We start from the raw sequence: 23,963 nt of genomic DNA, 5'->3' as shown, positions 1-23,963 counted from the left end.
TGTTGGTCATCCAGAATTCAAACACTGATAAATTGCATTATCCATAATATTAGAGGAAACACATTGCTTGAAGAATTGCCCTGAACTCTGTCTCTACAAGCCATTAGTATTCATTTTTAGATCTTATTTCCTCTTGCACATTACCATCTAGAATACTATTTTCTCGCAATGGTTATGTAAGGGAACACCCAAGGTATTGGCTTGCAAATACTCTACAGACTAAAACAGAAGCCTGCTCAATATTTCTGAAGTGCACATTTCTGAAACCTCACTATACATATATGCAAGAGTACCAAATATTCTTTTTCATTTTTGTGGGTTTTACAATCTTTTCCAATTAACTGTGGTGTTTGGCCACCGTGACAGAATATTCAGAGCATTGTGGAGTACTGTACCATGGCAGGATATCTGGATACATATGTTGTACTCATTAGGGAAGTCAACCTAGGCATAATTTTTGTTATAATAGATACATGTACCTTCAATACCAAGAGACAAGCCACGTTTCTGTATAATAGCAGTTTCTAACTTGTTACCTACATTTTTGTCAGCTTATGCCAGAAAGATATTGCCTGTGATTTATTCCTAGATCTGTGGGTCTTTTTTTTACCCCCAAACTAGAGAGCACCCTCTATATTCACTACACACAGTAAGAAGTTAAGCAATCAACATCTTTTAAATTTAACCTCTTGGACAAAGAAAGTGCACTTGTCTTTGGGAGTTCAGACTTTTCAGATGTTTCCCCTCGCTTTTCAATTAATATGTTACAAAGAGGAAGAGCAGAAGAGCTGGGTAGGAGAAATTATTCCACAAACACAGGACAGATTTCACCCTCTACGAGTAAGATTAAAATGCAAAAGGAATGATCTGAAAAAGTTAAATTTTTAACACTTCTCCATACACTAGAACTTCTAACAGGAGCTGCTACTGTAAAGAATAAAAATAACCACACTTGGGAATATTGTGACATGCACTGCTATGGGTCTTTCCTGCATTTTAAACCATTCTCCCAAACCAACAGCAGCATTTCTCCCAAATGGTAATGCTAGCGGTAAATGATCTGTGCCATGTTGCTATTTGCTAAACATCAGCTGGTTAATATTGCACGTTGTGCACAGACATAGAGAAAGCTGGGGGTTTTAATCTCTGTTGTTTGCTAGGAAAGAGAGGTCATGTAGGGAAGCAAACCATCTAAAGTCCAAGTGCTTTTCATAGAACGGTGTAAAAGCTGCTCTTAAAGATGTGCTTTCTACCAGTTCCTTGCAACTTCACTTTATTTCTCTTCCTACACTGGTACATGTATTTACCTTCTCATTTGGTGTTCATGCAGTGAAGGACTTCAATGTTTCTTTGAAAAAAAAGGTAGGACTTTATTAGCTGCTGCTATACATCTGCAGCAGCTTATCAACCAACTGCATTATCATCCAGTGGCAACAGCACGCTTGTTCTCTACACAAGACGGAGCGCCTCTCCAGATCAGAGCCTGACTCCCCCATCTACTCCATCAATTATCTGGGAAAGACCTTTCTAGTATTATTAACATTTTGGAACAAATATAAAGGAAAGGAAGAGCTACATGCTTCCTTCTCTGGTAACAAAATCATTTGGACACTATTTGTGCATATCTGAGCCAAGAAACACCCTTGCTTAGTAGTCACCTCTCAGAGCCACATACAACCACTCCATATAGCAAGGGGCTCCACAGGATGGAGGAGAGAAGCTTTGGTGTGACATACACATAGGCAAAGCAACTGCTGGAAAGTCCTTGAAGATATGTGAGGCTCCTTCTGCTAGGGTTGGCCATACTGGTTAAGAATAGTCTTGATCAGAGGCAGGCTATAGAGCAGTGGTCCTCCCTCAAAATACCTGGGCTGCATGTGGCTATGGACTTACAGCCTTCCCTAAGTTCTTCAGACCTCCTCCCCACGCCATGCAAGAAAAGAGGGGACTGTTACTTCCCCTTGAACTTGATATAATTTATGAACAAGTGTCTCCCACAGATATTCCCTTCTTTTCCTTCTTTTCTCTCAGGAAAAGGGACAAAATGGGTCAATTAAAACTCATTTTCACTTTTAATCAATATTTCTAGAGTGAATGATGACTGCATAATCATAAAGCCCAACAACAGTTGATAAAAATTTATATTGGAGGAGAATCTTGCAGCCAATAACTTAACAGCTACCCCTGGGTGGCAAGACCAGATCAGGTCTTTAAAAAGACACAGACATTTGGAAGAAGGTCAAGTTACATATGTTAAATAGCTATACAGGCAAAGGAAAAAAGGGTCTGGTGTTTAATTCAGCTTATCAAGTGCTTGAAGTTAAAGCTATCTATTTTATTGTTCTTTTACGTTTTCTTGATGCATTTACTTTTTGATAATCAATGTCACCAGCATAGGAAGCAAAAAGCTCTCGTTTATAGATATTAGAAAGAGTAGAGTCTGCTCCCATAAGTCTTTCAACTGCAATTATCTCCTCATGTTTAAAAAGCCAGAGATATGGCCACATTTTAAGTAACTGTGTTAAACTGCTTGTTCCCATAAGTGAAGTCACTGCATTAAAAAGTCAGGAGAGGTCAAAGCGCAGGGGAAGAGCACATGCATCCAGTATCTACAATTCATACTGCAACCCAAAATAGCCTATCTATTACTATTGAGAACAGCTATTGGATCTTTTCCATCTGATAATCAAAAAGGGAAAAAAAACCCCTCTGCTGAGGCCAATAAAATGCCAGCTTCCCAGAGAAAGACTCCTACATACCATACATTACATAAAAAGGTTGGCAGCATAGTGAGCAGTAAGCAGTACTTGCAGACAAGAGCATCAAGAAGTCAAGGTAGCTTACTTGAGCACACGGCAAGTTCACGGTAGTAAGGATGTGCCTTTTGCAACAAGGTATATCAGGTATATCGTGTTCTGCTATATTTATTCTGCATACATACAGTCCAATGGTCAAAAGTCCATCAATAATCATAGACTCATTTAGGTTGGAAAAGACCTTTAAGATCATCAAATCCAACCGTTAACCTAGCACTGCCAAGTCCACCACTAAACCATGTCCTTAAGTGCCACATCTACACATCTTTTAAATACCTCCAGGGATGGGGACTCAACCACTTCCCTGGGCAGCCTGTTCCAATGCTGGACAACCCTCTTGGTGAAGAAATTTTTCCTAATATCCAGTCTAAACCTCCCCTGGCACAACTTGAGGCCATTTCCTCTCGTCCTATCACTTGTTACCTGGGAGAAGAGACCGACCCCCACCTCTCTACAGCCTCCTTTCAGGTAGCTGTAGAGAGCGATAAGGTCTCCCCTGAACCTCCTTTTCTCCAGGCTAAACAACCCCAGTTCCCTCAGCCGCTCCTCATCAGACTTGTGCTCCAGACCCTTCACCAGCTCCGCTGCCCTTCTCTGGACTCGCTCCAGCACCTCAATGTCTCTCTTGTAGTGAGGGGCCCAAAACTGAACACAGTATTCGAGGTGCGGCCTCACCAATGCTGAGTACAGGGGGGACAATCACTTCCCTACTCCTGCTGGCCACACTGTTTCTGATACAAGCCAGGATGCTGTTGGCCTTCTTGGCTACCTGGGCACACTGCCAGCTCATATTCAGCCAGCTGTCGACCAACACCCCCAGGTCCTTTTCTGCCAGGCAGCTTTCCAGCCACTCTTCCCCAACCGTGTAGCGTTGCATGGGGTTGTTGTGGCCCAAGTGCAGGACCCAGCACTCAGCCTTGTTGAACCCCATACAATTGGCCCCAGCCCATCAATCCAGCCTGTCCAGATCCCTCTGTAGAGCCTTCCTACCCTCAAGCAGATCAACACTCCCACCCAATTTGGTGTCATCTGCAAATGATGGATAAAGCTCAAGAGGGGAAAAAAACACCCCAACATTATTTGCCTTTTTGATTGAGAAACCATGCATGAATGTGTTCTCAATGATCTCTGCTAATTTACAGTGGAAACTCAGCTGCATTAGACAAAGTATTGCCAGTAGGTTGAAAGAGGTGATCCTTTCCCTCTACTCAGCATTAGTGGGGCCACACCTGGGGTACTGTGTCCAGTTCTAGGCTCCCCAGTACAAGAGACACACAGACACACCAGAGGGAGTCCAACAAAGGGACACCAAGATGGTGACTGGAGCACCTCTCTCCTGTGAGGGAAGGCTGAGAGAGCTAGGACTGTTCAGCCTGGAGAAGAGAAGGCTCAGGGGGATCTTATCAATGTGTATAAATACCTGAAGGGATGGTGCGAAGAAGACTGAGCCAGGCTCTTTTCAGCGGTGCCCGGTGTCAGAACCAGAGGCAATAGGCACAATCTGAAACACAGGAGGTTCCCTCCGACCATCAGGAAACACTTTTTTACTGTGAGGGTGACCGGGCACTGGCACATGTTGCCCAGGGAGGTTGTGCGGTTTCCATCCTTGTAGATATTAAAAAGCTGTCTAGACATGGTCCTGGGCAACTGGCCCTGCCTGAGCAGTCAGGTTGGACCAGATGACCTCCAGAGGTCCCTTCCAAGCTCAACCATTCTGTGATTTTGAGAAAATGCAATACCACTTCTGGTAATTTCCAGAAAAGTACCTCTGTTTCCCCTGTTCGTAAGAGCCAGGCAACTCTTTCCCTGGACAATCGACTACTGGATATGATTGACTGACAAAAGGTCAAATTCAGTAACTTAAATCAGCATGGTTAGGACATTGGAGCATGGAGAGGATGAACATGGAGAGGACAGTAGTTGGTTGGGTGGCTGTTTGGGTTTGGGAAGGAGGGGGGATTAGCTTGTATTTAGGCAACAAGGCAGATTTTGAAAGTTTCATTCTGCCTAAATGCTTACAAACTCCTCTTTCCTCATAGCTGCAGTGATTTAAAGCTACCTGTTAAATTAGGGCAAGCTTATTTCACTACTCCTGGATCAAACTTCAAGAGAACCTAACCGAACAAAGGAAGCAAACTTTTCAGTGTCTTAAAAGTGTGCCCAGGTGCAACCCAAAGAAACAAAGTACATCCATAGTTTCTTCCACATCGATATGCATGACGCTTCCCCATTCATTTTTAAACCATGGAAAACAGGACATTAAAGATGAGCTAAAGTTCCATTTTAAAAAGTCTTGTTTAGACAACATCTGACAAACTAGTTCAGTAACTGTGATTTAATTTAAAACAGTTCAGTCAATTTGGGGCTGGACTATACTACACCACAGTGCCTACAACATGACAGTTTCAGCCCTCTTCCAGAGGCAGCATCAAACTGGTCTAGGGTTCAACTGCGCTGCAGCTGTGTTTGTCCACGTCTCTAGTACAGACTGCCATCTCAGGGAGTGAAGAAGAGTGGCACAAGACAGACATAATCTGCTTTGATCAGAAAAGTCCAAACCAGCCCCCACCTAAATCACCAGTGAGTCACAATCAAACGTAATTAATTGAGAACTGAATTTAACACCCTGTCTCTGCAGGGATGTAGCACAACTTCATAAGCTTGTTGCAGCAGAACGGTCACATCTTCACAGCCAGAATTATGGTATGTTTTTAACACTTGTGTTATCACATACGATTCCTGCCCCAGTCCAAAGTGCAAACTAGCATTTAACCTCCCTCTTTCCCCACCAATTATTAAATATAAATTCTTCTTCTTTTCAGCAAGACCAAAGGAGTAAAGGCTGTTGGCAATGTATCATCTACAAAAATAGTTAGTCTTATAATTAGCAGGGAATACAAAAGGCTTTCTTTTTCTTTTCATTTGACTTATCTGTGCCCAGTACCGCAGACAGGAAGGTACAAACTGTATCTGTAAGTGTAAAAAATATATACAACTATATTTAACATTTAAATTACTTTAAACACAACTGTTTGCATACTAACAATCTTATGTACATTCAGTTTTAAACAATACCTCTTTAATATCTTCTTTTGTTAAACAAGTTTTATTTTCCTCCCAAAATACCCAATGCTACTTTAAAATTCTGGAGGGGGAAAAATTTGAGCTATATAGAAAATAGCAAGATGTCTTATAATTGTAATGTATCATAGCACATATTTTTCATAAAAACAACACATCATTCAAAAACTGAACCACTGTAAAAGTTCTCGTAAGTCCAACAGGACTGTCTTTAAAAGCTTACTTTGGTTAACAGCAAATCGTTCTTAAACAATTAAGGAAAAAATATATTTTCTTTTACCACCTCTACAGATGCATTTCCTTAGCATGTTGTAGCAATCCATATATCTTTACGGATGAGCACTGCAGTTGTTGAGCGCTCTTTATTTGTACTGTGATTTCAATAAAATGGATTATATATCAGGTTGGATCGATTTATAATTAAATTAGTCCAACTTCCTAAGATCTCTGAATAAGAGAACTCTATTCCTAAGACTTACTAAGATCTCTGGATATCAGAGAAAGAATGGCAACACTACTAACTTCTTCCTCACAAGGTTGATCTCATGCAGTACACGCAACAGCATCACTAAGTTGCATGAAACTGCTGTGTCCCTGCTTATCTTTCCTGGTCAGGAGAGTAACACAACTTTCACTGAGCTCTACATACTCTGACACCCAGCCAGTTGCACCAGCCCCTGAGCATTCAGACAACTGAAGTGCCACTGGACTTTACAGTAATGCAATGATTTCCTCTGAGTCATTATGCATATTTCAAGTCATAGGTGGCCTCTATATCACTGAAATTTTACTCATTTCCAGGGGAATAAATGCCCTAAGCTTTTGGCCAGGAAGAGGAACTTCGTCTTTATCTTTCTTCCCTCCTTGCACTATGAAACCCTCTGATCCATCAAAAATCACAAACAAAAAGGCAAAAATGTAAGATTCTCCAGGAAAAGAACACCGCATTAGTCACTATGCATCAGTTAAGCTGAAAAGTAGAGAAGTCTGACCGATGAGTAAAGGCACTTGGTAACAGTCCTGTGAACAATAGTCAATGAGTCAACAGTTTCAGTCTCGTGATCCAACTGACCAGCAGCGAAGGCTCTGCAGAGGAAGATTTTGTGGACGACGTAACAGAGGATTTTTTAGCACCTTCCTCTTGAAAAGGAATTGTTGCACTGTTGTGGAGGTCTGTATTCATAAAACACCTGCTGCTTCGAATATAATCCGTTCCCCTCACTAACTGCTTGTCAGACACTGGTCTTGAGAGGGGGTGTTGTGTGGAGGGGCTTTCTTCAATGATTGGGGGTATCCTTTCATTACTGAAGTACCGGCAGAGAACATCTTCACCTGTATGAACAGGAGGAGGAAAACCAATTATTGCTGACTTCAAAACCCTTCACTAACATTTTTTATTTTTATGAAAAGATTCTGGTTACATTTCAAATTACCTAGCTTTTGGTTACCTTTCATAACACACCTGGACATAAGCAGCTGTCAATAGATTTATGTCTTTTTGCATCTTTAATATTTTTTGAAGTAACACAAAGAACAAAATAAATTGACACACACAGAGTGGATACCATTTGACTCTTAAATTCCAGATTCACACACATCAAAACTGCTAGTACAGACTACCTTTATGCAAATCATTATCATGAGTGAGACCTAACAAACCTTCTCATAACATGTCATTCAAGATGCTGATAGACAAGAGTTGACTCCATGTTCACCTGAATGTAACTCATGACTAACTTAAAAGCTACAAATATTACTCTGGACAACAGAAATTAATTTTGCAGATAAAGATATAAGCACTTCCCTGGTTTTGCCCATTGATTTGTGATGCTTTCTCTGTTTTTAGTCTTCCCTAGACACCTGACCGTGGTGGCTGCTGCTAGAGACATCCTACTGGGCTAGACAGGCCTTTGTTCTGACCCAATATAGCTTACATACAAGCCTGCAGCACTTAAATATATTTCAAGTGTTAAAAAAAGCCAACACAAAACCAAAAGCAAAACCAAACAAAAAAACCACACACAAAAACCAGCCCTGCCACCTGGTGATCGTTCTGTTAGACTTGTTGCTTAGCTTGTTTCTAATATCACTCCAGGTTGATGCTTCTTGTTATCAGTTTCTATTTTTGCATTAAAATAACAGAATTCACCTTCTATTTTCCCTAGAATTACACATTAGCTTTCATAACTGATCTGAAGAATAAATTAAATAGTCATCCTTTCTTATTTCCCACTCTAACAGGACTCGTAGCCTTTCAGATGCAAAAGGCAGGGGGGGAGGGAGAGAAGGGCAGCAGGGTAAGGAAAAAGAGCCACCCAGCCTAACACCCAACGTTATGAGCTTCTGTCTCTCTCCTAGTCTGTGACATCTGCAGAATATGTTGTTTTCTAACAGCAGTCGCAGCAAAAAGCAACTCCTAAGAGGCCCTACATTTTACTTTTGAGAACAAGCTTGCTTCTACAACAGCCTCCACAGTGAGCTAAACAAACAAAGTCTTATCAAAAGACCAGTTTTATGATCAATATTAAATGCAGAATAAAGGGAAAGGGGTGCGTGTAAGACCAAAACGTGCTATAAAGAGAAAAGTACAGATCTGCCGTAGTCATTTTAGCCTACTTTTAATGCTCACAAGAATTCGAAGACAGGACAACAAAAGTTTGAGCCCCAGCACTGAGTAGCCTCAGAAATTTCACAACTACCATCTGGCATTCCTGCTAAAACCAACAATTGTCATCTTGGATCAGTTCAGGAGTATGCAAATATTAATCCTCCATTCCTAATTGAAACAATTCCATCCAGTTCACCCCAAGGAAATTTTGGAGAGGAAGGGAAGAGAAAGAGGGATGAGATTTAAAACCTTGCCTTTTCTCCCTGGTGCTCGTGGCCTAGAAAAGGGTTCTGCAGCTCCTATCCAGCTCCCATCCGCAGGCATTGACAAAGGACGAGGTTTTCCTAAAGGCAACATAGAAGGTTATGAGGAATTACATTAAGTTTAGGAAACCAATTTTTAAATTGATACTTTTCACAATTAAGCAGAGGGAGATATACAGCGATAAGGAGTTAAAATTGCAGGAAAAAAAAATATTTCAAGATACTTCCACTGGTGAAATATAAGAAAGCAATGTAATGAGATTGAACAGCCACACTCTTGCTTGTTTACAGCAGCAGTGGACATAATGACCAAAAGTTATAACCAAAACACACATGGAAATGGCCAACCATAGCAGCAGAGCCCAGCTGAATGACATTCATTAAAGAAATAACAGCATTTAAGTGAAATAATTTCAAATGTGGAATTTCATTCACATTCACAATTTGCACAGACTGCCCTTAATATCCATCAAGTCTAACAAGCAGTTTTCTAACACAAATTATTCCAAACTGACCAAAGCATTTATCATAACAGCAATAATGAAAGAGGAGTGAACTCACCATAGGACTGTGTTTTTTCCCTCATCTTGGCTGGAAGGATATTTGCTTCCATGGGATACCCAGGCAACTGATCCGAATCAGCAATAGTAAACCTTCGCCTTCGACTCTCCTGATCCAGAAAAGAATTGGGAGACTCGGCGCCCTTGGGCCCAGGTAGTGGCTGACTGGATTTGTTGGCTCCTCCATATACAAAACTCCCCTTTTCATCTCTGAAAGGAGATTTCGCTTCAGTTAGTAGCTTAAAAGAGTTTCACGCTACAGACATGAGTAGGTTTGAAAGATAATTCTAGCACCCAGTCATGCCCCTGACAACTGGCATTGTGCTGCAAACGAGCTGAAAAAACCCCCAGAGTCAGGTGATGGAAGACTTCATTATAAACATATTTACCAAGGAGAAAAGAAAGCTACCCCCCTCACACTAATTCACTTTTAATGAGCCAGTAATTTAACATACAAAGAAGTTTAGGGGTACCACCCCTGAAAAAGCTTTCCAGAAAGGAGACCTTTCTGCCCTGAGGGTATCAAAGCTCCCAATTCACTGCCTGTTCAGTACACAGTTGTGACAGAGGAGCGCATACATAGATTTATCCATCTCCGTGTAATGGCAACACCTATCGCCTCCATCTGAGGGACTATGCTTTTCAGTCATTTTAAGAGCCCAATAACTGCCACTGAATATTTATCACCTTGTCTCTCCATCCAAAAGTGAGACCCCCTTGAGAGTTTCAGTAATAAATTCATAGTGCATATACATTTGGTTTTGAGCAATTTCTGCAGGAACTCCCTTCCCAGTGCAATCCTTCATTCCAAAGGCCAGGAACAGGCATTTTTAGAACCAGTCCTTGTGAGTACTTTTGGAAGAAAAGCTACCCTCCAACTTAAGATTTGCCTGGCCGATTTTTCCCCTTCCCTGTACATGCTACAATCTTATTGTTTGAAGCAACCATCAGCCAAGTCAGGCATAAAAATACACAGCTGACTGTCTAAGCACATACATACCCCAGTATTCACAACAGCCCCTAGCCAACACATACCACTTTTTCCAGCTCTCCATCAAGAACAATGCTAGAGCTCAGTGAATGGGAGGGAGCTATTTATGGAGATTCAGGGACCAAAAATTGCACAGAAGTGTTACACCACAACCATATGTATGCAGAGAGCTCTCCTACAACACCACCGTGTGGAGACTGTGTTGTGGGGAGGGAAACCAGCCACTGCTCTCTGCCTCCCTAGTGTAGACCTGAGAAGATCCATGCCAGGAAGGAAAGAGAAAAGGATGATGGGGGGGGGGGGGGGGGGGGGGGGGAGAAGCAACCACACAAATGCACCACAGTTTCAAGAGAAGAGCAAAACGTGCAGAGGTGAAACTACATAGCCAAACAGAAGGCAAAAGAACTGCCCTTTCTCCTCTGCCACAGCTTCCCACAGTTGCTTTCTTTAAAAGTCAAAGTCAAGAAGCCTTCCCCTTTCCACACATCATTCAAGACATCATTCAAGAGTTTTACAGCTCGTGTGGCTACTTCCTTCCTTGTCAACAGGGATTCAGGTCTAAAGGCATCTGAAGCTAGATATAATTTTGACTCTTTAGGAAAGATAAACAAACTGAGCATATGCACATAATTCACCAATGTGCTTGAAATTTAATGATTTAAAGACCAAGGCAGTCTAAACTCAGCTGCTAAATCTATATGCTTGGTTTTATGCCAAGAGATTTTTTTTTTTTTTTTTTAAAAACTGAGCACACATAAACATGAAAAACAGGGAGAAAGCAGGTCAAGGTGGGTCCAACTTCAGTAGAGACCCTACCTTGGAGAAACCCTCTCCCTTGGCCCCAGTACTGCCCCAAAGATTGCAGTAATACAACCTCTGTCTCTGTATCAAGCTTACATGGCAGGAGACAAGCTCTCCTCCCATATGAGTCTTGCAGCAAAAGGTCAGAATTTCTGTGCTGGGCTATCTACATGTAACCTAAAGTGTCAGGGCAGGCCAGGAAGCATGCCTTGCCCAAAAACTCTTTTGTCCCTCACCTTGCCAGGTCAGCTGGCAGGGTTCTGGCATGAGTCAACATGGACTTCAGAACAAACAAAAGCTAGCCATACCATACACCTACCCCTCCCCACCCCCCCACCTTTTGTGTACACAGGTCTGCATTTTTATAGCTTACACCACAGGATAAAAAAATTAAGTTGAATGAATTGACTCTCCCTTCCCTTCAATGGGAACATTCCTGTTTTATACAACGTGCAAGTTTAATAATTTAAAACAAGTTCTTTTCTATCCTAACACCCACAATAGTTATTTAACTTGGTTAAAAAAAACAACCAAACAAAAAAACCTAACCAAAACATTGGAAAAAGTTACAGACAAAAATGACTTCTTGCTATGTGCAGTTGGGATTTAAACAAAATCAAAAACATAACCAGGGATGACATCCATTCATGTTTTGGGAAGAACTCTGATCTATGTGGCACACAATAATCTTCTAATAATAAAATCTATTACAATCCTGGTATTTTATGCCTTTAAGCATAAGCTTAAGCAATCCTATGCATTTAAGCAACTAGAAGAAAGTCTGTAAGATCTGCAATTTCCTCAAGCTAATCTGCACAGAATTCTAACAGCAAGCCAGCTCAGAAACAAGTGTAAAAAAGGAGGTTTTTGTTCAGTAGTGTATGTTTATTTGCATACCGAGGAGAATATGGAACAGCTGGTGGAGGTGGTATGTACAGATCCAAAATGGCTGGCTTCTCTTTTTTCAGTGAGGTATCCATGGTGCTTTCTGGTGACTGGGTTGAAGTTGGCGGAGGACTGGTCTGAAATGTTAGACAGCTATCAAACATCTGAGCATTGCATTGATTTATCATTCACAAAAAGATAATTCAATAATCAATAGTACCATTTCATCCCCAGTGAACTACTATTTCAATGCTTAATAAACACATTTAAAACTCTTAGCATTTACATTTTCCTCCACCCCCAGTTTTGGCTAGCTTTGCAATCCGTCCTACAGAAATCCTATGACAGGTAATGCATTGCTCAAGAATATTTTGCTCTTTCCAGTTCTATTTTTCCTGCAAATTCCATAGACAGAAAAAGCAACAGAGACAAAACCCCTTCTATTTTTAGATCCATTAAAAGAATGCAATTTGTTAAATACAGATACAATCTGCAACAATTACAAAGCCAGCTCACGCTACCCTTATTCTATACAGTCCAATGCCTGGGACATGGGCAGGAATATGGTAAAGTTCACCAGAAATTGCATCAAGGGGGATATAACAAGGATAAGAGAAGCAAAGAAAAAAATATATTTGGTATTGCTCATCTGAGCAAGTTTGCCATTTTGCTCTTTGTGGCTCACTTCTATGTCCCCAGCATCTTGCCAGGCTCCTGTCTGTCTCTAGGAAAGCAAAGGCTTAAAGGACCATTCACCTTTGTCAGGCAAGAGGACTGCAGTCTCCCTTTTTTGTCAAGAACCTGCCCAGGCTTTCACTCTGGCCACTCAGTTAATGGCACCCTTGCACAAGCATCTGCCTTTTACTGGTCAGTACGTTGGAGCCCAAAACTGTCAACAGGCTTCTCCAATCACTCATTCCCCCAAGGAAACGCTGCTTGGCACAGCCTATATCCCAGCCCGCCTCAGCTCTTCACACCGGTAACACAGTCCTTGCTCCGGGTAACCCTGGAAAACTCACAAGGTGGTGTTTTTTTCCCTTTGGCTCTGATTAAATGACAGGCATGATGCCACAAAAACAAGACACAGGGACTGGTGAAAGGAAGGATGAGAAAGGAGCCAAGTGCGCATCTTCTACCAGGTTTGAGAGAAATCTGCTTGCACCAAAGACTTGTGATAGCCATTGGCATTTCACAGGTCGGTAAGTTATCCTCACAGCTGTAGGCAGACCTGTGTCAGAACAGGAGTAGGAATGGGAACTCTCCCTGGTTTTCTTTGTTTCAGGTAATCAGCTTAGACTCAATTAGGTTATTTCCTCCTGTAAGCATTAAGCCCTAAGCTTCCTAATACAACAAGCCATTCCTCAACATGGTTACTTAAGAGTTATTAGCATCACTTTGTCTGCTCATTACCCAATCTGTGAATTGCCCAACAACCAAATCTTACTTAAACAAGTAGTTTAAATAACTTCTTGAAAAACACTCACTCTTTCCCACCCTTCACCAGACTAAAAAGAGGACAAATATATGGAATAATCTAAGTTACTTCAGCAAAAGCTTATTACCCTGCTAAATAGAGGAAACATTTATTACTCCGTGCTGATGAATGCCATATGGATCAGCGGTTTCAGCAGTTTTGACTCGGGTAAGTTCTTCCAGTGGCACAGACTGATTAAAATGCTCAACACACCTATCCCTTTGGAAGAGGACAGCTATTTCACCTGACCTTCCTTGACCTATATTTAAACATGAGTACGTGGGAGCATTTCTGGTATTTCTCTTTTTCAAGTTGCAGCCAAGGCATTCCCATCCTGACATTACAGTTGAGCCGGTAGCCTCTCACCTGCACCAAGGGTGGTTTCCAGCGCAGGTTCTTTAGTGGAGCAGGAGTGAAATGGAAAGAGCCAGTAGGACGTTTCTTAAGCAGCAGCCTAACTCCGGCAGGATTCTCTCGCAACTTTGCCACCAGATTTTTTAGTTGCCATCCAACCTGGAAGAGAATAAAGACATCTTTTATGTAGTACTGCTTTTCCGAAAGCAAACAAAGAAGAAAAATCCAAATCCCCCACGTCAAACTGTCTGTTTTAACATGAACCTAAAGGGAGAAGAGAGATCCAAAAAAGCCAGAATGAAGAAAAAATTTGGAAAGCTCTTTTTTTGGAAGGTAGTTCTTTGTTTTGTTTCAAAGAAAGATCTCTACTTAAGCTGAAAATTAAACACTGAGATATCAAGCAATGTTCTTTATGCCTCAGCTCCAGTCCTAGAAGGATGCATAGATGCGCTCAAGTTGAGTAACGCAGGGATTCACATACTTTTGGCATGCTTCTGTCTCACATTGGAAGGCACTGCTTACCTGTGCTAAGCAAAAATGTAATCATTTTATCTAAGTTCCCAGATGCAAATGATTTGACAAATATTCAGGGGTTTAAAGCTGTTTTTATCTGCATTTTAGTAGATTGTAACAATGCATTTTAAAACAGGCCCTAAATACAATGTGAAGTATTTTAATATGATGCATACAGCATTTAAACATGAAATATTGCGTAATTATTTTATCAAAATATTGCAAAGAATAAAATTGGTCTTGAAAACAAAATGTTAAAAAGCCTCAAAGATTTCAACAGGAAAACACCAGAACTGCCTCCTAACCCCATCCATTCAGAGCCTGTGGGGAGCAAGCTTTGCAGAGCAAGCATAAGGGAAGGTTGGTAAGGCTGTTTGTTACTAACCACAGTTTGCCGATTAACCTGGATCACTTCATCACCAGCGTGAATCTTCTGAGATCGATCAGCAGGGGACTACAAAAAGGAAAACAAGAGGCATGTGCTTCAGCAGGTTTTCTTCCCTCCCATAACAACTCCTCACCAAGCTAAGTCAAAGGTTGTATCTATAATGAAGAGCATTGCTGAAAATTTTCGCACAGCTAGATCACACATTACATCTGTTGATTACTTGAGAAATGCAAACTAATTCAACTTATGATTTATTTTTTATACTGGGGGAACTACAGGGAAAGGGAGAAGGCACAGCCTACATCTGTCACAGGCCAAATTGTACTTAAGTCATGGGATGGTCTCCACTGTCCTTTTGTCTCCAGTTTGTAGTTTCAGACAGCAGTGGGAAAGGACTGAAGAGAAGACTTCCGTCTTAACGCAGCAAGTTTCTTAAACTTAGCTTTCAAGTAAATGTATACTGATTTTAAAAAAATACACTAAGATATTGAATGTACATAACAAAGGACCAAAAACCCTCCAACCCATAAAATAGATCCATTGCACTTTCCCTTTTTGTTTCCTAAGGTAAAAAAAGAGCTACCAACTTTATTGTGAAATTACCTGCCTGCATCATCAAGGTCAACAGATTAAAAAAATATATGCTTGCACACATCAAGTGTGTGTAGACAGGTATTTTTCAAATACCTATCTAATAATAACACACCTTAAAATACAATTTTCTTGGAACAAAAAACAAGCTCTGGGGAACCATTAGCAAGGAACAGCTAAGTGTGTCAATATTTATTTAGATTTATCTACAGCTGGTGCCATGTACCAGCTATCGCTGCAGTTATTAAAAATGGTCTCACTGCTATAACACACCAACTCTGACCAGCCTTGACAACACCCAAAGTGCACAGGCATACTACCTTGGTATATTGCACCCTGGTCACGGGACAACTTCTCCTCCCATTCCCCTCATCCCATGAGTAACCACCTGGCAGCAGGCCAGCTCTTCCTAGTAACTCCAGAACTAAGCACTTGGATTAAGGACTCCCTTCTTCTCGTCATCTCATCACACCTTCAGAGCTCAAGTAACTTTTTTATTAGAAGGAACTGTAGGAATAAACAGTGCAACAAGGGAAGAAAACATGGGGGAATTTGTGGGAGGCTCCAGCTATCATGAGTAACCCCGTTTCTTCATTGTCTTCTTGCTTCCTCTGAGAGGAAATGCCTCCGTGGAAGGCTGCATATATATGAGTCAACCAAGATCATGAAAAAATGCTGGGCCAAAGTCAAGTTTGTGAAAAACAAAGCTTGTTTCAAGCTGTCCTTTGGGCTATCAACAGCCTGTCTGGGGGAGGGTGGGGGACCCTTGCACAGATGACTCCTACAATAAGTGCCAGCTAGCACAGCAGACACTGCAATTGCATTGAGAACAGAGGAAAGAGCAAAGTTTAGATCTAGGCCAATGTGACGCAGGAAGTCACAAGTAGGATGGCACAACTCAGGAATCCTCTTGGCTGACTGGTATCAAATGCATGGACTTCCCCAGTCCTTCCAATGTACAGTACTGTTAATTTTGGGGTGCAATTCCACTGCATTCCAACACACCGGCTTCTGGGGATAGCTACTAAAATACCATTCCAAACCTAGCAAGAAAATTGAGCTAAGACCCAGACTGCGTCATGTAAATGATCCCACGCCACCAGAAAGTCATCAGTTGTTTGCAGATCTCTCAGTCACTTGTCAAGTTTTGTTGCTCCAAAGGAAAGAGCTTCCCCAAAGGAAGAACCAGTGTTCATAAGAAAGCAGACGTTTAGGTCAAAACTGGAAGCTATAGAAGCAATACAGTCCCACTCCTGGCCTCCAAAATGAGATCTATATGCACAGGCAGCTTGTCGGCAGTCGACATTACATTCTTTCACATTTATCGGATGTTGAAATTGCTCTCAAAGTGGACTTGGTCTCTGTTGCAGATCCTATACAGAATTATGCCAAGGCAATGGCATAAAAGCTTTCATTTTTCACTCTGAACTGCAAGCACAGATTTCCACCCACTCCTCCCTGGCCCCTGGACTTGGCAGAGGTACAACTAGAACCACTGGTTCTTTCCTATTCACAACAACAGAACAGCATTGCTGCAAAAGCCAAGTTCCTCCACTCTTTTTTCTTTCAGACACTGCTCCTGTAGAGTAGCATGTCCAACAACACCACGGCATCACCCACCAGCCTCAGCTGCTGGCCAGAGGTCCACTGCAATGACTGCGCAGAAGCCCACTGCAATGAATGCCCAGAAGCCTTTAATAAAGTCTCAGCTACAGAGAACTCACTGTAAGAATAAAACAAGCAACCATCTGCAGCAAAAAAAATACAGTTGCCTATCGTGCCAACCTTTTCCTTCCAGCAGACCGCTCTTCAAGTCTTACTTTTTCATACTCCTTTTACTCTGCAAAGTAATTTTGTCACTGGACAGCTCATTGATTTCATTACTCATTAGTGAATTTAGCACACTACCACCTAAACATTCCCATTAGGGGAGATTGCCTTTGCCAGCCGAGAGCAAATACATTCAAGACTTTGTTAAGCAAGATACCACAAGCGCTCAGAACAGCAGATACAGTAACTTATTAAAGCAATTATTTTAATGCCAAGCATTTGAACTAACTCATGTACTTGCAGAAACTGGTTTAATTAGACTAACAGTGAAACATACAGACACAAAATATTTACAAATTGTGGATAAACAAATGATGCACCACACAGTATTTACAGCAGTAATATCATGAGTCGTATGTAAAACAGGAAAAAGTAGTAAAAAAAGTCAAACCCAATCAAAGCTACTGTTAGATAGCCTGAGTTAATCTACATTTACTTCACTTACATTTTCTGTAGTTCCAGTAATTACATGTAATCCATCATAAGTTGATTTGATGTACATTCCCTAAATGTAAGTAGAAAATTAAAAACAAGTTTAAAGGCAAAAAAACCACATAACTTATCTGATTAAACAACTGTTGGCAACAGACTCAAAACGTTATTAAAAACACTTAACAATTCATGTGTTTTCCCTAGAAAAGTGTGTGGTCTAATATTACAACATTCGAAACCTCTTCACAGATCACTTTTACTGTAATTAATTGTAATATTTATAATGACTTAAAACACCTAATATATGGAATGCAATTTAGAAATCCTGTCTGGTTGGTAACTCCAAACACTGCTGGTTTTGCTGCCTTGTCAATCTTTGGCCTTGAACAAAACTTTATTTCCTTACTGCCCGATCTGCACTAGAGAATTACAGGTTTTACTAGATGGCCACCAGCTCTCTCCATACAAAGGCACACTTATGGTGGGCTACAAATATTGCCTACATGTTCTTTTACAATTTGTCTTGGCAAGTCCACATACAGACCGCCTTGTAACCACAGTGCTGACGTAAGCAATAAAAGCTCTGGCAGAACCAAGTATTTGTGGCTATATATGTTAATGCTGAGTGTGAATGCAAGGACAAACTCAGATGAAGTGGGTCTTGACCATATGAACACCAAGTTAAAAATCACCATTAACTAATAATGGCATAGATTTCCCCACAAGAGGTGACCAGTACATTGGTTTCATCATTTATGAACAAATACATCTCTACTTTTCCTGCCTACATCTGTTGTTAGTACTCACACTGAGCTGTACAGAACTGGATATTATTCAGGAGTTGTAGGCAGCTTATCTGCCTGAAGTTACCACACTTGCTTAGAAGTACAAGGAAAAATATAAGATTTTTTTGCCCCTTCCTCTCCAGCCAATTCCCTTCCTGGTTTGCCTGTCAGTATCCAATTGTGTGCACCTACCTCCTCATTTCTTACTTAGTCCAAGCTAGGCTGACTCTGCTTCGTTGTAGCTTGTGCATTAACAAAGAAGTCCCCATAATTTCAAGAATGCATGACTGATTCAGTCAAATCCAGTGGCCTAGGTAAAACTATATAGCACAGTAAGACTGTAAAGCTTCCTCTAAAAGTGTTCATCTCTTCTGCCTTTGGGGCCAGGGGAGGGGGGGCAAATACAAATACACTTAAGAATTTAAATTCCCTCCAACTCATTCTAACATGTCTGTTCCCCAGCCAGAAAATCCACCAAGATTTCAACCTCAGTTTCTCATAACCAGCACTCAGCTAAGCAGCATCCACTGAACGAACTAGATTCAGTAACGTTACATAGCCACTGAACATTTAAAAGGATTTCTCATATTCCTGCTAACAGCAAGCCTCAAAAATCCTCATATTCTTCTCAATCTTGCTATAAACACATATAAAAATGTGTCTTTCAAAACACAAACATAATTTCTCATCACCTTCTCCCTCCCCCAGGCCTCCCTAGAAAAACAGCTTGTTAAGGTAACCTACAAAAATAAAACAACTGATTTCACAAGCATCTGTAAATTCCTCAATATCCTGGTTAAGACACAAATCTGCAACAATTTACCATCAAAAATTCTATTTGGGATCAAACCTATTAACGTGCATATCCATGTCTGGCAGCCACTCCAGCACACCACCTGCCAATTAACCTTCAGAGTTCCTCCCCATGCCTCTTTCTGTTCCCCATAGGATATTGCTGGTTTTGAAATATCTTGCTATACACACACATCCAGTGGCTCACGGGACTACCTGTTAAACACTGGGGAGATCAGGACACACCAGAATCGGTTCTTACCAGGCCTTCCCCAGGTTTAATGTTGGTTAAATGAACCTCCTCCAGACACGCACACTGGCTCATCAATGGATCTGTAGTTGATCGGATGGCTTTATCACAAATGCCATTTAAAGTCTTGGCCTACAATGAGAACATACAAAAACTGTTACAAAATTTCTCTCCTGGCTTCTTCCTCTTTCAGTTTTCAAAAGTGGAAAGAAAATTAGTTCTAAAACTTGATCCACTAATAATGCGTAGTTAAGAATCACCAAAATAGAAGATTCATTTGTACAGATCTATTCTACAGCATGTTTATCTTCTTACTGTAACCTAGTACAAACAACATGTTTCCATTAGTGCCACTTCATCATCAGTAATAGATGCTAACACATCCTCTGTTTAAAAAAATAAACACACAAAATATAGCAAAAAATTGGGTCTGGGGCTTGTTTGCTTTAACCAAAATATAAACATTTAAAATATTGAAACATTTTGATGATTCCTTGTGGGAACAATTGACAGTTTTTCATATTGTTCTTTATTTCTGCTATGAGAATAAAATTGGCCAAAAGTGTCAGAAAAAGTTAGGTGCTGGCCACTGACTTATCTGCACAAAGCTTTACAGTATAAGGTAGGACATCTATCACTTCAACATTTCAGCATTACTTGTCCCCACCGTGCCTCTGAACTGACCTCTTCTGGAATGCTTACTCAGGCAAGGTTCACATTTCCTTTTGACCAAAACATAACTGATCCTAAACCAATATTATAACTAAAGGTGAATTCTGACCTTGCATGTGTGTCAGTAAAGTCAGAGGCAGAATGGCTTTGTCTTGTAGAACTTTTAACTAGCAGAATGGCTAATTAATCAGAAGGGGAAAAAAAAGCCCACAACAAACAAACAACAAAACACAAAACCATAGTCCAAAAATCTGCACTGTCCCTACACTCACAAATTTCATTAATGCCCCACAGCGTGTTTTGGGTCTTGACATTAACTAAAGCAACGCTGACACTCAAATTAGGTTACAAAAGATCAAAGGAGAGGGGAGGGAGGATTAGTACACAGTACGGTAGTTAGTTATACACAAATTGGGAACCAGCAAGGTAAGCCACCTTTCATAAGAGGTGGCTTTGACCTTCAGTCAAAGTAGACATATGTAATTACAGAATGGGGGGAGCTGTCTCATAGAAAGACATCGGTTTGGATTACAATGGTCCCTGCAAACAATAGTTCCAACATTTTTTGTTTTGTTTTACATCAGATTTATAGAGCAGCAATAAAATAAATCAAAACAATGCTTAAGTGTGAATGCAAGGAACTGCTCAAACAAGGGCACTCCAAACAACAATACCTACTTCCAGAGTGGGTGTGCACAAATGGAAAAAGAAAGATGCAAAAACACTCCCTTTTACGTGGTCTCATTTATGGACAAAATTATTTTTAGTTATTGTGCTACTAAATTCCTAAGCATCTATGAGCTAGCGGAAGGCCTTATCAAAGAACACAGCCTGGTTCATGTCAAAAGCAGGAAGCGATGATTAACTGTTACAAAATATAAAAAGCATTCCATTACGCTCCTCATTTGGTCACAAGGCTGATTCAAACAACCCTGAAAACTCAAGCTCAAGTACAATCAGAGAAAGAACTTCAGTTCTGTAGCAGAGCAGTTTTTACATGAAGAAGCTTAATAAGGCATAGTGTCTGCTTATTAAGGCACTAAATGCACATCACAGGCATAATTGGTTTATTTAGCCTACGATTATTCCACAGTACTCCCTTGAAAATCTGACATCTAAATTCTCTTGAAAAAAATAGCTGTGCAATGAAACTTTAAGGAATACTTGACTCCATGCTATTACACTACCTGTCTGTTCAAATTTCATTGATTTCCTCTACAGTGAAGAATATTCACAAAATGGCCCATAAAAACGTTTACTTGCATGATATGCTTGTATGTGTGGGATTGGAAAGCTGTCGTCAGTACAGTCAGCGTAGAAGCCACTGAAATAAATGTGAATGCAGGCAGCTGAGTTTCAACAGAAACGTGTACTTACTACAGTCTGAACTTTATCTTCCATGTCAGCCACAGTGCAGTCCTAAAAACAAAACAAGAACAAAAGCCCTACAGTAACCAATAAACATGTAAACACATCATCTCTGAAAACTCTACAAAACTGCCACTTTAACCTCGAACTGAAATAGAGTTATTCATGCTGCAGGGATTAATCAGATTAGTTTCACCCAGTAGGGCTCAAATGTACTATTAAACAACTATTTTCTGGCCCTGGTAGAAAGCAATAATAAACCTTGAAAACTACGAGAACACGGGATTCAATTACAGCAGCAGACTTTCCAGAAAAGCAGAACCCTGCACAATAAAACTAGACTCTCAGAAGGCCAGGCACACGAGCTTGCCTTACACCGATAAACCCCGACTCAGGTGCTCCTCTGTTCCAGGCATCAAAATGGATCTAAAACATATTGTTAAAAATAGAAAGAAAAGTGATCTTTTAAAAAATATGCTATTGATGACATTCCTGAGGACCAGAGGACTGCACACAAAGTATTATTTCCACAGCCCAGGTACAGAAGTCTTTGAACTGAAACAAGTTCACGTAACAAACTGCAGAAGTCATTGTTTTCTGCAAGAAGAGCTGAACCAGAGAATGATATTAGATTCTCAGATTAAAAAGTTAAAACAGCAAGTAAATAATGAAAAAAGACTTACAATATCTATAAGGAGAAAACCCCAAGCATTTAAAAAAGCTTAAATACCAAGATATTTGCCCTTGACATCTCAACCTGCATAACTACCACACAATGCCTGAGAGATGCATCCAGGAGCTGTGAATTGAAGCTGTTCCATATTTCTGATCATTCTCAACACTACTTCTGTTCCTTCCTACCTCTATTCTGTGCTTTTAAATACAGAAATCCCCAAAAAACATACAGTCCTCCAGATACAGACACACCAAGGATATAAAAAACAGCTCAGCTATGTTCTCTTTTATGTTTTCCTAAAAAGTCTTAACACCCTGTTCACTGTTGTAATGACCACCAAGGAGCGAGGTCACATTTTTTACATTCTATCAAAAGCTTCAAGACACTACTACAAAGTTTAGACTCCATCATTGTGCATCAGCATAATTTTTCTCTGCTAAATACATCTGCATGAATCAATAGCAAATGTCACCTATCATCATGCAGCCCAGTTGCTCAATACTGCAAAGTCCTTGTGCTCCTCTTCATTTCTATTTACGTTGACTATTATTTTAACCTTAAAGTTTGCCATAAAACTTTAAGAAACAGTAAACTGTTCCTTGTATCTATATAGCTGTCATTAAAAACTAGAATCTTACTGCTTTCCCACCTTGCTTTATTATTCACCCACTTTTACACATCATTTATGTGTATGCAGAGCAGCACTGGTTCCATGAGAGCCACACTGGTCTCCACTATGAGAACTGACCATTTATTCTTACACTCTATTTCCTAATAAGAAATACCTCTGAAGCCTAAAAACTCACCTAAAGATTTTTCAACTGTATATCTCTTTTCCACGTCAGTGGACTCCTTCAGACCATTCTAATGTATCTGCAGTGTCCCAGTACAAAATAGTGTTGATTCTTCCCCCATTAATACTTTTTCTCATATGCACCAATCCCAGTCTTTATTATAGCTCATATCAAATTGGCAGAGTACTCTGACGCTTTTTAAAAGGCCAGGGTTGTATTCGCCAGCTTCCATTCCCCTGCCATCAAAGGCTGATTTAACTGACAGATTAGACACCATTTTTAGTAGTTTTACTAATACAGTTCAGCAATCTCATATCTCAGTTCCTGTAGCACTCTTGGGTGAACACCATCTGCTGCTAGAAATGCTTACTATTCTACTTCACAATCAGCAAATCTGTAGCTGTAAATCACCAACTTTCTGCAATTGCACACACAGCACCCAAACAAGAAGGGCATTCAGCAGCAAGCCAGACTTGTGCACCTTTGAACTTATAATATCCAGACACTATCCTTTCACAATGATCCAACTGATATAATTGGGTGTCATCATAGCTTGACAACTCACAGGATGTTTCTGTCCTTTGACATCATCCCATCAAAACGGGGAGAGAATCACCCATGTCACAGGACATGGTCCTTCAGAGTTCAAACAATATACAGCCACGGACTAACGGCTACCAGCAAATTCAGCAGGAACTGAAGCAGGAACACACTGCTTCACAGCCAAAGCAGTGGCACACTGTCAGAACAGTTTCGAAGACCAGCAGTATTACTCAGAGAGCGAAATGTCATCATTTGTCAAGACTGCCACATTTGCTACATGTCCTTTTAGCTATTACTAATATGAGCGCTCATCACAGAGCTGACAAATGGAAAGTTTTGAAACAAAACACTGTGGCCTCACACTACTGGCAGAAGAAGCCTGGCTATCAGGATTTGTATCTTAAAGGTGGCAGCTCCTTCCACTACATGCAGCGTTTCCCATCTGATGGCTAAAACACTCTGTATGGGCCAAGACCTAAGCAGTCTGCAAGCACGC

General features: G+C 40.7%; 1 protein-coding gene across 1 annotated transcript in view; it reads right to left on the bottom strand.

The window, feature by feature from the left end:
• Nucleotides 1-4,153: 4,153 nt before the first annotated feature.
• Nucleotides 4,154-23,963, bottom strand: part of CNKSR3 (CNKSR family member 3) — a 61,042-nt gene continuing 41,232 nt past the window's right edge. Inside the window, exons 5-13 of the mRNA XM_075498959.1 lie at nt 21,464-21,505; nt 19,427-19,546; nt 17,601-17,660; nt 14,732-14,800; nt 13,846-13,992; nt 12,018-12,142; nt 9,330-9,538; nt 8,750-8,849; nt 4,154-7,231 (exon numbers count right to left, since the gene is read on the bottom strand). Of these exons, the coding sequence (XP_075355074.1) occupies nt 6,931-7,231; nt 8,750-8,849; nt 9,330-9,538; nt 12,018-12,142; nt 13,846-13,992; nt 14,732-14,800; nt 17,601-17,660; nt 19,427-19,546; nt 21,464-21,505 (1,173 nt within the window). The 3' untranslated portion in view covers nt 4,154-6,930. The remainder of the gene's footprint in view (nt 7,232-8,749; nt 8,850-9,329; nt 9,539-12,017; nt 12,143-13,845; nt 13,993-14,731; nt 14,801-17,600; nt 17,661-19,426; nt 19,547-21,463; nt 21,506-23,963) is intronic.

Source organism: Mycteria americana, chromosome 3 (assembly GCF_035582795.1).
Source record: "Mycteria americana isolate JAX WOST 10 ecotype Jacksonville Zoo and Gardens chromosome 3, USCA_MyAme_1.0, whole genome shotgun sequence".
NCBI lineage: Eukaryota > Metazoa > Chordata > Aves > Ciconiiformes > Ciconiidae > Mycteria > Mycteria americana.
The sequence above is the reverse complement of the archived record's forward strand: the minus strand, read 5'-3'. Positions and strand labels throughout refer to the sequence as shown.